Source organism: Vulpes lagopus, chromosome 9 (assembly GCF_018345385.1).
Source record: "Vulpes lagopus strain Blue_001 chromosome 9, ASM1834538v1, whole genome shotgun sequence".
NCBI classification, from domain to species: domain Eukaryota; kingdom Metazoa; phylum Chordata; class Mammalia; order Carnivora; family Canidae; genus Vulpes; species Vulpes lagopus.
The window spans coordinates 63838102-63853390 of record NC_054832.1 but is presented as its reverse complement, the minus strand read 5'-3'; the positions used below and the strand labels follow the sequence as shown (position 1 = coordinate 63853390).

The 15289-nt window shown below is 35.7% G+C and overlaps 1 protein-coding gene across 1 annotated transcript in view; it reads right to left on the bottom strand.

Annotated features, from left to right (window-relative positions):
• PPP1R42 (protein phosphatase 1 regulatory subunit 42) overlaps positions 1-15289 on the bottom strand; it is a 49852-nt gene that overhangs the window by 28924 nt on the left and 5639 nt on the right. The window contains exon 4 of the mRNA XM_041769283.1: positions 13199-13315. Coding sequence (XP_041625217.1) covers positions 13199-13315 — 117 coding nt within the window. The remainder of the gene's footprint in view (positions 1-13198; positions 13316-15289) is intronic.

The window sequence follows — 15289 nt, the reverse complement described above, 5'->3', positions numbered from 1 at the left end:
GACAGTATGCACCCATTAAAAGTCTAAATCATATACATCCATATAACAATCACTATAATCAAGATAGAATGTTTTCATTATTCTGTAAGATTCACTCATGGCCTTTTCCAGTCAACCTCTTCCCATTCCTGTTCAGCAACCATTGATACATTTGGTTCTATATACATCTGTTTTTATTTTTCAAGAGTTTCATATAAGTGGAGTCGTATAGTATGTACTCTTTTTTGTCTACCTTATTTCACTCAGTATAATTTTTAAAAATTTTGTCCATGTTATGTGCATCAGTAGCAGTTCATTCATTTTTATTGTTGGGTGATATTCCACTTTATGGGATACAGTTTGTTTATCTGTTGCCCATTTGAGGGAAACTTGGTTGTTTCTCAAATTACAAATAAAGTTACTATAGAGACTTGCATACAGATATTTGTATGAACATAGGTTTTTATTTCACTTGAGTAAATACCTAAGGATGGGGTTGCTGAGTCCTATTTATAAGACAAAAAGTACATATTTAACTTTATAAATATAGGTTTTTATTTCACTTGAGTAAATACCTAAGGATAGGGTTGCTGAGTCCTATTTATAAGACAAATAAAAAGTACATATTTAACTTTATAAGAGACTGCCAAACTATTTTCCAAAGAGATGTGCCTTTTACATATTCCTCAGCAATTAACGAGAATTCCAGTTGCTCTAGATCCACATCAAAAATTGGTATTAATGGATAAAAAGAGATGTGATATATATAATGGAATATGACTCAGCCATCAAAAAGAATGAAATCTTACCATTTGCAATGACATGGATGGAACTAGAGTGTATTATGCTAAACAAAATAAATTAGAGAAAGACAAATACCATATGATTTCACTCATGTGGAATTTAAGAAACAAAGCAGATGAACATTTGAGAAGGGGGAAGAAAGGAGAGAGGGGAACAAGCCATAAGAGACTAATTTTTTTTTTTTTTTTAGTTTCAGAGGTAGAATTTAGTGATGCATTAGTTGCATGTAATAGCCAGTGCTCATTACATCAAATGTCCTCTCTAATTCCCTTCTTGATACCCATTACTCCCATAAGAGACTCTTAAAGATAGAGAACAAACTGAGGGTTGATGGAATGAGGTATGTAGAGGATGGGCTAGATGGAGGATGGGTATTAAAGAGGGCACGTGTAATGACATTGGGGTGTTGTATGTAAGTGATAAATCATTGAATTCAACTCCTGAAACCAATATTGCACTGCATGTTAACTAAAATTTAAATAAAATTTTTAAAAAATAAATAAAAAATGGTATTGTCAGTCTCTTTCATTTCAGTTATACTAGTGGGTGTATAGTGGAATCACATTTTGGTTTTAATTTGCTTTTCCATGATAAATGATGTTTTGAGCATCTTTTCTTGTATTCATTTACCATTAGCATATGTTCCTTTATAAAGTTTGTTGAAATCTTTAGCCCATTTTTAAATGTATTGCTTGTCTTCTTTCTATAGAGTTTCAAAAGTTCTTTATATGTTCGAGATAACAGCTGTTTGTTACATATATGATAGCTAATATTTTCTCTCCATCTGTGGTATGCCATTTCATTAATGTCTTTCTTTCAAAGAACAAAAGTTTTAAATTTTAATGAATTCCAACTTAACAGTTTTTAACGAGTCTTGCTTTTTGTGTCCTTTGTGTTTGAATTCTTTAAAGAACTCTTTGTCTTATGTCTATATGTTTTTTATCTAGAGGTTTTATATCTGAGCAGTTAAATTTGGATGTGATCCATTTTGAGTAAATTTTGTAAATGATATGAAGGGCGAAGGATCAGTTTTTCTATTTGGATATCCAGTGGTTCCATCAGCACTTTTTGAAAAGACTATCCCTCTCATTGAATTATTTTTGGAACCTGTTTAAGAAAATCAGTTGAACACATGTGACTTCTTTATAAATCTTGATCTCTGTGTTCATCCTATGTCACTAATGCACTGTCATGTTTCTTATAACAATAAAGTCACGAAATTAGGTAGAAAGAGTTCTTTAACATCATTCTTTCTACCAATATTGTTTCAGTATTTTAGGTCCTTTGCATTATCATATAAATTTTAGAATCAGCTTGCCAATTTATCTTAAAAATTCTGCAGGGATTATGTGGAATGCATAGATTAATTTAGAAAGAATTGGGAAGCCCAGGTGGCTCAGCGGTTTAGCACTGCCTTCAGCCCAGGGTGTGATCCTGGAGACCTGGGATCGAGTCCCACGTCGGGCTCCCTGCATGGAGCCTGCTTCTCCCTCTGCCTGTGTCTGTGCCTCTCTCTGTCTCTGTGGGTCTCTCATGAATGAATAAACAAAATCTTAAAAAAAAAAGAATAGGCACCTTAAGAATATAGTCTTCCAATCCATGAAAATGGTATTTCTCACCATTTATTTAGTTATTCATTAATTTCTGCCAACAATATTTTGTAGTTTTTATTGTACAGCCTTTGCACCTATTTTCTTAAATTTACCCTTATGTATTTCATGTTTTTTGGCATGAATGGTAGATAGCATCTTTAAAAAAATAGTTTTCCAGTTATTCACTGCTGATGTGAAAATTGATTTTTGCATATTTGGCCTTGTTTGTATCCTATGGCATTGCTAAATTTATTCTATAGATTCTAATAATAGCTTTTTGTAGATTTTAAAATTATTTTATATTTATCAAAACATGTAGTCTGCAGGTAAAGATATTTTTATTTCTTCCTTTCCAAACTGAGTATTGTTTCCTTTTCTTGACTTATTACACGGCTAGGGCTTCAATTATAAAGTAGAGTAAACATCCTTGCTTTATTCCCAGTCTCGAGGAGGAAAGCATTTAGTCTTTCATCATTAGGTATGATAGATTTTACGTGAATGCCAATTATCAGATTAAGTTCCCTTCAATTTATTGTTTGCTGAGAATTTTTTAAAAATAAAAATGGGTGTTGAATTTTTTAAAATGCCTTTGTGTCGGGATCCCTGGGTGGCGCAGCGGTTTGGCGCCTGCCTTTGGCCCGGGGCGCGATCCTGGAGACCCGGGATCGAGTCCCACGTCGGGCTCCTGGTGCATGGAGCCTGCTTCTCCCTCTGCCTATGTCTCTGCTTCTCTCTCTCTCACTGTGTGCCTATCATAAATAAATAAATAAATAAATAAAAATTTAAAAAATAAAAAAATAAAAAAAAAATAAAATGCCTTTGTGTCAATGTTGAGATGATCATATTTATCCTTTATTTTGTTTGGTGAATTACATTGATTTTTGAAGGTCAAACCAATCTTTCATTCTTGGGATAAATCTCACTTGGTAGTTATGGATTATCTTTTTATATATTGATGGATTTTATTTGCTAATATTTTGGGGAATTTGTGTTTCTGAGTTCGTGAGGGATATATAGAGACTTGCATACAGATATTTGTATGAACATAGGTTTTTATTTCATTTATTTAATTCATTGTACTTTTCTTGTAATGTTGTTGGAGATAGGAGGATAATATGAGTTGAGGAGTATTTCCTGCTTATTTGTTTTCTAAATGAGTTTGTGTAGGATTGGTATTTTTGATTCTTAAGTGTGATAGACTGCATCAGCAAAGCCATCTGGGTTTGGAATTTTCTTTTTTTTTTTTTTTTTAAAGATTTATTTATTTATTTATGATAGACATAGAGACAGAGAGAGAGAGATAGAGAGAGAGAGAGAGAGGTAGAGACACAGGAGGAGGGAGAAGCAGGCTCCATGGCAGGAGTCCCGGGACTCCAGGATCGCGCCCTGGGCCAAAGGCAGGTGCTAAACCGCTGAGCCACCTAGGGATCCCCTGGAATTTTCTTTATGGGAAATGTTTTTATATAGAAGTATTAATAGATACAGAGCTATATAGAATTTGTTTCTTTTGGGACACCTGGGTGGCTCAGCAGTTGAGTGTCTGCCTTTGACTCAGGGTGTGATCCCAGAGTCCCAGGTTTGAGTCCTACATCAGGCTTCCTGCATGGAGTCTGCTTATCTGTCTGCCTATGTCTTTGCCTCTCTCTCTCTCTCTGTGTCTCCCATGAATAAATAAATAAAATATTTAAAAAAAAAAGATTTGTTTCTTCTAATTTGTGTATTTCAAGGACTCTATATTACCTAAGCTGTCAACCTTATTGGCATAAATTTCTTTATAATATTACTTTATTATCCTTTTAACTATAGTGGTATTTTTAAAATTTCTGATATTGTTCATGTCTTCTGTCTTATCATTCCACCTAGAATTGATTACTTTTACTTATATTTTCAGAGTCAGCGTTTGGTTTTACTGATCTTTCTGTAGTCACTCTATATTTCTGTATCATTGACTCCTGCTATTACCTTTATTATTTCCTTCTTTTGAACTGAATTCGCATTTACTTTTCTTGAGTTTTTTCTTAAATATTTTATTTATTTGAGAGAGAGTGAGTGCAAGAGAGAGCATGGGGGGGGGGCAGCGCAGAGGGAGAGGAAGAAGCAGACTCCCTACTGAGCAGGAAGCCTGAAGTGGGACTCAATCCCAGGACTCTGGGGTCATGACCTGAAGTAAAAGGTAGCCACTTGACCAACTGAGTCACCCAGGTTCCCCACTTTTCTTGCTTCTTGAGATGGAAAATAGATCATTTTCCCTCTTTTGTAATATAGGCATTTAAAGCTAGCTATCTAGCTAAATAGATAGATTTCCCTCTAAGCACTATGCTGTTGCATCCCACAAATTTCAAATTTTTGCTTTTACTTTCACTCAGTTCAAATATTTTCTAATTTTCTTTGTGATTTTTTTTTCTTTGTCCCAGAGGTTATTGAAAAATGTTTTTAGGGGCATCTGGGTGGCTCAGTTGGTTAAGCGTCTGACTCTAGGTTTCAGCTCTGATCATGATCTCAGGGTCCCATGTTGAGCTCTGTGCTCAGTGCAGAGTCTGCATGTCCCTCTCCCTCTGCAGCTCTCCCTCAATCTCTCTCTTTCTCTAATAAATCTTTAAAAAAAAAAAGTGTGTTCTTAAATCTCCTTTTATTTTCCTTTCTAATTTAATTCCATTGTGGTTAAATAACATAATCTATAAAATTTTAGTTCCTTAAAGTTTTTGATGCTTGCTTTATGGCCCACATAAGGACTATTTTGGTGACTATTCCAACTACTGTTTTTAGGTGGAATGTTCTGAGAGTCAATTAGATTCATTCAGTTGGCTGTGTCATTCCAATCTTTTATATCCTTACTGATTTACCAGCTACTTGGAGAGAGTGTTGAAATCTTAATTATGGATTTGCCAATTCTACCAATTTTTGCTTTCTGCATTTTGAAGTTCTGTTATTAGGTACATAAATATTGAGGAATGTTATGTTTTCTTAATGAATTGTCACTTTTTATTCATTATAAATTTTCATGATCTGTTTCTTATCCTGAAGTCTGTTCTATTTTATGTTAATATAGTCACTCCAGCTTTCTAACTTTATTATTTGTATTAAGTATATATATTTCCCTATAATTTTACTTTAACCTGTATATATATTTATATATATTTTTTAAAAGATTTTATTATTTATTTATTCATGAGAGACACAGAGAGAAAGGCAGAGACATAGGCAGAGGGAGAAGCAGGCTTCCTGCAGGGAGCCCAGTGTGGGAGGATGGATCATGACCTTAGCCAAACGCAGATGCTCAACAACTGAGCCACCCAGGGGCCCCTATATATTTAAAGTGTGCTTCTTGCAGAGAGCACATCGCTGGATTTTCAAAATTCAGTCTTGCCATCTCTGTCTTTTAATTGGATTGTTTAGACTATTTACATTTAATATAATTACCGATATAACTGAGTTTAACATTACCATCTTGCTATTTGTTTTATCTGTTCTCTTTTCCTCTTTTCCTGCTCCCCCCTATTTTTGCAACTCATTTTCTATTATTGACTTACTAGTTATAAACATCTTTGTTATTTTAGTGGTTGCTTTAGGGTTTAGAACAATCATCCTTAAATAAGCACAGTCTTTCTTCAGATAATGACATCACTTCATCTATAACCTTAATGTACTGCCATTTCCTCCCTCCCTGTGATTTGTGGTATTGTAATTGTTCATTTTACTTTTACATGTCATTAACACCATGATCTGTGGTTATTATTTTTGTTTTAAAAAATTGATAATCTATAAAGATTTTATTTATTTGAGAGAGAGAGTGCACACGTGCGTGTGAATGCACAAGCAGGGAGGGGTGGGGGTGAGAGAGAGAATCTGAAACAGACTCCATGCTGAGTGCAGAGGCCAACAAGGGGTTCAATCCCAGAATCCTGAGATCACTATGTGATCTGAAACCAAGAGTCAGACAGTTAATCAACTGAGTCACCCAGGCACCCCACTTCTCCACATTATTGCCAATGTTTATTATTATCTATCATTTTAAATATAGCTATTTCATCAGGTGTGAAGTGGTGTACAATTGTGGTTTTGATTTATTTTTCCCTAATGACTAATGATGTTGATTATATTTTCATGTGCATATTATCCACTTGTATATCTTCTTTGTAGAATATTCTATTCAAGTTCTCTGCCTATTTATAAATGGCTTGGATAATAAATTGTATTGTTTGTCTTTTTGTTGTTGAGTTGCAAGTGTTTTTTTTAATATATTCTGGACACAAGTCTATTATCATAAAAAGGATTTACAGATATTTTTCCCTAGTCTCCTGGTTTGTCTTTTTCAACTTCTTAATGTTATTCTTTGAAGCACAAAAGTTTTTAATTTTGTTAAAGTCTAATTTATCTTTTTTTTCTTTTCTTTTTGCTTATGATTTTGGTGGTGTATTTAAGAAAGCTTTGTCTAATACCAGGTCATAAAGATTTATCCTGGTTCTCCTCTAAGGGTTTTATAGTTTTATCTCTTATATTTAAGTCTTTGGCCAATTTTGAATATTTTGTTTATGTTTTAGAAGAGTTCCAACTTGATTCTTTTATATGCAGCTATACAAATATCTGAGCCCCATTTGTTGAAAAAACTATTTATTCTTTGCCCATTGTGTTTGTCTTGGTGCCCTTGTCAAAATCAGTTAACATAAATGTGAAGTTTTATTTCTGGATTCCCAGTCTCATTATTATGACAGTGCCACACTGTCTTAGTTACTACAGATTTGTAGTAAGTTTTGAAATAGGAAACTGAATCTTCAACTTTTTTTAAAAAAAGATTTTGACTATTCTGGGTACCTTGAAGCCACTATTTCTTTAGAGCTATTTTCTGCTTCTGTCTTAGTTTAGGCTGCTATAACAGAATACCATAGACTTGATGGCTTAAACAACAAGCATTGATTTCTCACAATTCTGGAGGCTGGGAAGTCCAAGATCAAAGTGTTGGCAGATACTGTGATCTTGTGAGAGCATTCTCCCTGTTTTGTAGATGCCTGTCTTCTCATTGGGTCCTCACATAGCTTAGAGAGAAAGCCACAGTCTATTCTTTTCTTAAAAAGACTAATCCCATTAATGATGTCTCCAGCCTCAAGACTTAATTATTTCCCAAAGGCCTTACCTTCAAACATCATCACACTGGGGATTAGGTTTTGATTTATGAATATTTAAGGAATACACACATTTAGTCCCTGGTATTTCCCCTGCTCCTCCTAGGACCCCATTTACATACATGTTTTAATACTTGTTATGTTCCACAAACCACAGAGGCTTTGTTCATTTTTTAGTGTTTTTACTTTCTGTACCTCAGTTTCAGTAGTTGGAATGCTACAGCTTTAAGTTCACTGATAATTTCTTCTGTAGTGTCTAATCTACTCTTTTTTATTTTTATTTTATTTTTTTAAATTTTTTTTTAATTTCTTATTTATTTATGATAGTCACAGAGAGAGAGAGAGAGGCAGAGACACAGGCGGAGGGAGAAGCAGGCTCCATGCACCAGGAGCCTGATGTGGGATTTGATCCCGGGTCTCCAGGATCGCGCCCTGGGCCAAAGGCAGGCGCCAAACCACTGCGCCACCCAGGGTTCCCTAATCTACTCTTTTTTAATTTAAACTTTAGTTAGTAAACATACAGTGCAATGTTGGTTTCTGAAATAGAATTCCATAATTCATCACTTACATACAATACCCACTGCTCATCACTAGTGCCCTCTTTTTTTTTTTTTAAGATTTTTATTTATTTATTCATTCATGAGAGACACAATCAGAGAGGCAAAGACATAGGCAGAGAGAGAAGCAGGCCCCCTTCAGGGAGCCTGATGTGGAACTCTTTGCCAGGACCCCAGGATCATGACCTGAGTCTAAGAAAGATGCTAAGCTACTGAACAACCCAGGTGTCCCTTCCCTATGAAACTTTTACATGTCAGAATTGGGAAATGTTTTCTTTTGGGCCGGTCGATTTCGAGAGGAATCCTCCAATCTCTTGCTCAGGATTTTTAAGCCATGTAGGAAGGAGTTTGGGGAGTAAAGCCTGGTTTGTATGCATAAGAGGGAAGAAAGCATACACCCTCTAACATTTCAGTATACTTTCAGTTTAAATATCCATTTTCAGCATTACCTTCTACTGTGATTTTTGAACCACAGTCTGTATGTTCAACTTCTTCATAAATTAAACCTGTCCCTGTTAACTTTATTTTTAAGATATTCTATCCAAGTAGTCTTTTAATTTTTTCTTATCATTAAGTTTACATATTGAAATTTTAAGTATGGAGAAATATTTCATGAAAAGCCTGAAGTTTCTCAAGCTGTAAAATGGAAAGAAGTTTCTAAGAGGTTCATGTGGCTTTGGTCACAGGAAAAAGTGCAAAGCCTTGTTAAAGCACTCCATTTCTGAAATATGCAAAAAACACAATACTTGACCAGGTATAATCTCACTATTGCCAAATTTAGTGGATTTCTGTTTATGTATTATTTGCCCTCATGTCTACCACTCAACAGCATCAAATGCAAGTAGACATTCTCTCTTTCTTGAAGCTTCTTTTTCTCTTGTCTTCTTCTACACATTGACTTCTCCTGGTGCCTTCTCATCTAAATAATCTCTAAATATTGGAGTGTTTCTGGCCTTGTCTATTCTCTGTCCTTACTGTCTTTCAACCAGTCCCATGGGTTTAAATATCCTGTTAATACTGTTGACTCTTAAAGTTTCCTGTCCTCGCCCTTGAACTCCAAATGCCTACTTGATATGTCAATTTCAGTGTCCAGTAGGCATTTCAATAGAAAGAATTCTTTTATTCCTTCCCTTGTATTTCCCAACATGTAAAGGCTACCACAGTTCTTCACACAAAAAAGCAAGGATTCATCGTTTATTCTTCACTTTCCTTTATTCATGTGCGTCCTATTCATCAAGCTCCATAGGTTCAATAAAAAAAATATACCTCCATCTACCCACTCCTTTTCATCTCCAAGGAAGCATTTTTTTCTTAACCTCTGCAGTAGTCTTTCCAAGTGAGCTCTTTGCTGTAATTCTTGCAACCCATTCTTCACATAGCCAATAGAGAAATCTTTTTTTTTTTTAAATAAATGTTATTTATTCATGAGACACACACACACACACACACACAGACAGAGACATGGGCAGAGGGAGTAGAAGCAGGCTCGCTGCAAGGAGCCTGATGCAGGACTCAATCCTAGGACCCCGGGATCATGTCCTGAGCCAAAGGCAGATGCTCAACCACTGAGCCACCTAGGCGTCCCATGAAATCTTTTAAAAATATAATTCTTTCAAGATGCCTGGGTATTTCAGGCTCAGTGGTTGAGGTCTGCCTTTGGCTCAAGTCACGATCTGTCCCACATTGGTCTCCCTGCAGGGAGCTGGCTTCTCCCTCTGCCTGTGTCTCTGCCTCTCTCTATGTCTCTCATGAATAAATAAAGTCTTAAAAACATATATATATATATTATATATATATATATAATCCTTTCATTGACTTTCTTTTTTTTAAGATTTTTTTAAATTTTTATTTATTTATTTATGATAGTCACAGAGAGAGAGAGAGAGAGAGAGAGGCAGAGACATAGGCAGAGGGAGAAGCTCCATGCACCGGGAGCCCGACGTGGGATTCGATCCCGGGTCTCCAGGACCGCGCCCTGGGCCAAAGGCAGGCGCTAAACCGCTGTGCCACCCAGGGCTCCCCCTTTCATTGACTTTCTATTGCACTTAGAATAAAGTCAAACTCATAACTATGGCCTAAAAGATCTTTATGACCTGGCATAATCTCATGTTTACATGTTGCTTATTCATTCATTCAACAATTATTTACTGAGTACTTACAATGTGTTAGAGACTGAACTAGGCACTAGGGTCCCCATCACAGTAAACTGGCCTCTTTTTTGTTCCTAGGATACTCAGAATCGTCACATTTGCTGTTCCCTGTATTTGGCATGTTCTTTCCTTAGCTCTTTGCACAAATTTGTTCTTTATCATTCTTCAGATCTCAGCATAGATGTCATTTCCTCTGAGGCCTTTTTTTGATAAACTGATTTAAAATATCTACTAATGGGCAGCCTGGGTGACTCAGCGATTTAGCGCCTGCCTTCAGCCGAGGGCCTGATCCTGGAGACCTGGGATCAAGTCCCACATCAGGATCCCTGCATGGAGCTTGCTTCTCCCTCTGCCTGTGTCTCTGCCTCTCTCTCTCTCTCTCTCTCTCTCTTTGTCTCTCATGAATAAATAAAATCTTTAATAAAATAAAATAAAATATCTACTAACCTCTTTTCCATTATGTTATCCTATTTAATTTCTTCATAGCCCACTTCTCAGTCTTCTCTGCTTATTTATTTTCTGTTGTTCCCTCCCCTGTCTCATTTGAATGTAAGCTCCTAGAAGATAGAGAGACCCTGTCTTTCATGGTATCCTCAGTGCCTAGAACATGTTTTCTGAAGGCCTAGAACAGAACCTGGCACATATAATATCATAAATATTTTTAATAGATTAGTTTGATGGGGCTGTGTTTAGGAAAAACTACCCATAAATGGTAATGTTAAGTCTTAAAAAATAAGGGTTTGGTTATTTATACATGTATCATTGGACTGAACAATCACCATCAATGAAAGTATTTATTCTGGTCACACATATACTCCGTGTTATGCATTATTAACATAGACTAAGAATAATCACTATAGGTGAAATAGCTTGATCTTAATGTTATTCAGGAAAACTTCCTTTGGGATAATTTGGAGGCTAGTATATTTGTCCTGTTATCAAACTTGCATTTTCTGTTCAGAGTTAAAAGCATAATAGAGGGGCACTTGGGTGGCTCAGTTGGTTAGGTGTCCAGCTCTTGATATCAGCTCAGCTCATGTTCTCATGGTTGTGAAATTGAGTGCCACATTGGCTCAGTGCTGTGTTTGCTTGAGCTTCTCTCTCTCTCCCTCTACCCCTCTTCCCACTCACCTGTGCTCACTCTCTCTCTCTCAATAAATAATCTCAATAAATAAATAAAATCTTAAATGCATAGTCAAATAAGGTTTAAGAGTACTGACAATAACTGAAATGAATCTTGGTAGTTATTAAAATTAACAATCAGATCTTTTAAGATATATTCACCACTCATTACCAAACATTGTGTGTAGAACCTGGCTTACAAAAACATTTTGAAAAAATACATACACTGCATTTAAGATTGATGCCAACTGGGGAGACTAGAATTTTCCACCTTTCTCTCTCCAGGAAAAGTGAGCTTTTGTGCTTGGCTGCTCTGTCCTCATTTTCCATGTGTTGAATAAGGAATTTTTAAAAAGATTTCATTTATTTATTCATGAGAGACACAGAGAGACAGAGAGGCAGAGATACAGGCAAAGGAAGAAGCAGGCTCCAGACAGGGAGCCCAATATGGGACATGATCCTGGGATCACAGGATCACACCCTGAGCCGAAGGCAGATGCTCAACCACTGAACAACCCAGTCATCCCTTGAATAGAGAATGTTATACACAACCCAGGTCTTCTCTACTTAACCAAAACCTGGACTCCAGGCTCTGTCACTTTGATTAGAATCATATACATGTACAGTGGATCTCATATAAGGCTGTTGATATATCACAAAATCATATCTGATACAAATACAGCAAAATCATATGAGAATTAAATAATTCTGATGAATACAAAATGTCCAGCAGGGAAAAAAATTTAGAAGAGCAGTCCAAAACTTAAAACATTTTTGAATGCTGAATTTATCCCATGAACTTCTTACATCCTTCATAATCTAAGTTGCAACAATTAATTGAGCCATGCTTCCTTATTCATCTTTTTATTTTAAACATCTGTGAGTGGCATTTTGGGTATTGTGAGGAATTCATTTGTAATATAATACATTTAATATTTTTGCAATTATCTACTGCTTATAGTAGTTACAGGACTAGCTAGGTAATAGTTCTGAATTTGGAAACAAGTCAGGGGAAACTTTTTAAAGATCATTGGATAGCTCTCTAGGAGTAGTTTGGAAACAAGAGTTCTGTTTATGGAGGAAAGAAGCCCTTCATTGCTCCTGTGGCTCCATGTAAAGAAATTATACCATAGCCTACCGCATTGCTACACCAGAAACTGTGAGGTCATGGCAGTGGTTCAGCTTACAGATGACTGTTTCCAGGAAGCCTTCCTTAGCCCCAGGCTGAGTTAGTGCTATTCCAATACTTATGAAAACAGAATCACATTGTAATCCTGTTACTTGTTGACTATGTGTTTTTTGAGCACCAGGACTGTATCTTTCTTCCTCCGTCCACACAAAATAGTACAGTGTCTGATAGACATGTAGGTGCTCAGTACATATTTGAATGAGTAAATAATTTAATGAATATGATATAATATGACATAACATGATATGAATATAGCTAGTGCAAATTAGAATAAATTCAAGTTCCAGGTACTTCCCCAAAGAGGAGCAATCAGGAGAGAGTTCAGGTCTAATCAATTACTAGAAATTCATTCATTGGGAGATCAGAGTTAAGTGGTAAGAAATCTAGATTTAGAGGGAAACATTTGATGGAAAAATAATACAGAGAGGAAAAGCACATTATTTCCTTCTCAGAGAAACTTCTTTCTGTTGGTGAGGTGTAGAGGTATTGAGGTATGGAAGAGAAAACCAGGTAACAGGGCAGAATTAAACAAATAAATACATTAAGAAGTAGAGATTCACATGCTTGTTTTAGAGTAAATCCAGAATAGTTTTTAAAGTGATAAATTTTATAAATATTTAGAAAAACATACTTTTTAATCACAATTTCTTGGAAATAATTTAAAATTAATTTTTCTTTACACTACCTTCACATGCAGAAGTTGGTTGTCAACTGCTATGAGCTGATTAAGATTCTCTAGTATTTCTAGGTCTCTTATGTCATCAATATTATTATTGCTGATATTCAATATAGAGAGGGATTTCTGTAAGAAAGATAAATTAGCATTAGTAAATTAAATGCTATATATAGGAATCAGAAATCTTAATCTGTGAAAAGTTTAAGATTTATCAGTTCAGATTGTTTTGCTCTTTAGGCAAGAAAATTAAAAACCATGGAGATTTTGTTTCTATACCATACTTTTTTCAGACATGACTTTTAGGACTTTAGTAATTGTGACGCGACTTATTATTTTTGTCTAAAGTTCCTTCATAAGTCTGATTTTCCTCTTCCAGAATATAAAAGAAATTAATAGAAAAAAGAAGCCGGGACTCAAGAAGCAAAGAAAGAAAAAAGATGCCCCAACAAATGATAACACAGTGTAGAAAAATGCTTATTTTAGTTTAAGCAAATTATCATTTTGTGTTAAATATCACTAAGATTTTACTTAATAGGAAGAAATTGTTTTTGTCTGTTTTCCTAAATAAGAAACATGACTAAGAATAAAAGATTATATGGTTTAATTTTTATCTTTATCTCTCTATATAGTTTTCTCTTGATAACCCATATGTTCAGAAGACCTTTATCTCTCTATATAGTTTTCTCTTGATAATCCATATGTTCAGAAGACACTTAAAATAATAATTAACAGAAGTATCAACATCAGCTATTAGAACACAAATACATATAGAGCAGCGCTAAACTGAAGTCATCTTAAAATCTATGGCCCAGTGATCTCTACCAAGATTGAGTCTACCCACCAAAGCATTCATATAGCCAACCTTTAGAGAAAATACTTCCTGATACTTTTTAAGACTGTAAATACAACTTAAAAAATTATGCCTTGTATTTAGAATTTTGAATCTGCTTGAATATGTGCAAAAATTAAGCAAACAAAAATGTTTTTTTCTGGCATTTGTAATAAAACTGGTCATTCCCACAGAGGAATCAATCTTTTTGGGTAAGTTGAGGTGAGCTGAGACACAGTTGATTCTATAGGGAGGCTAGGGAGAGGGTTGGATAGAAATCAGATCACTTCTTCCTTTTTAAAAAATATTTTACTTATTTATTCATGAGAGCCACAGAGAGAATCACAGACACAGGCAGAGGGAGAAGCTGGCTCCATGCAGGAGGCCCAAAGTGGGACTTGATCCCGACACTCTGGAATCACACCCTGAGCCAAAGGGAGACGCTAAACCACTGAGCCACCCAGGTGTCCAGATCACTTCTTTCTTTTCCAATTTAAAGCACTATTTTTCAATTTTTATAAATTTGGTTCACAAACCTTATATTGCCCTCTGTTTCTGGGCCCTCTAAAAGAAAGCCAATGAAATCTATAAACACATGGGGATCCCTGGGTGGCTCAGCGGTTTAGTGCCTGGCTTTGGCCCAGGGTGCGATCCTGGAGTCCCAGGATCGAGTCCTGCATCCCGCCCCCCCCCCCCCCCACCATGGAGCCTGCTTCTCCCTCCTCCTGTGTCTGCCTCTCTCTCTCTCTCTCTAGGTCTATCATCAATCAATCAATCAATCAATCTAAAAAAAAAAATCTATAAACACAACAACCATGTTCCCTTTACATCTCTTGCCCCAGAATTGAAGGTAGCAGTTTCCTAACAAATCCCATTTTGAGAATTAGCAAAAGCTTCCATTGCGCCCTCTGGCTTCTCAACTAATTGTGACACCTCCACAATGTATATGGGTATCAGGTCACATAGCTGCTGCTTCTGATGAGGCAGACCATATATAGTGCAACATACTACCAAATCAGAATCCAGCAAGAAAACAATTTATCACCATCATGGTTCTCTAGATTGTTTAAAATTTGCCAAATTATTGTGCATTATTTTTTCCTTAGGCTTTTTCCTAAAATTTTAAATTTCAAATCATGATAATCACCAAGGTGGAAATTATGAATGTATTGACATCTGGATTAGAACTTAATAAGGACATAACCTTTTCACATCCTTCTTTTGATCCTTTTGATACCCTGGAGGCAGGCATTTATTATTCCCACTTTATA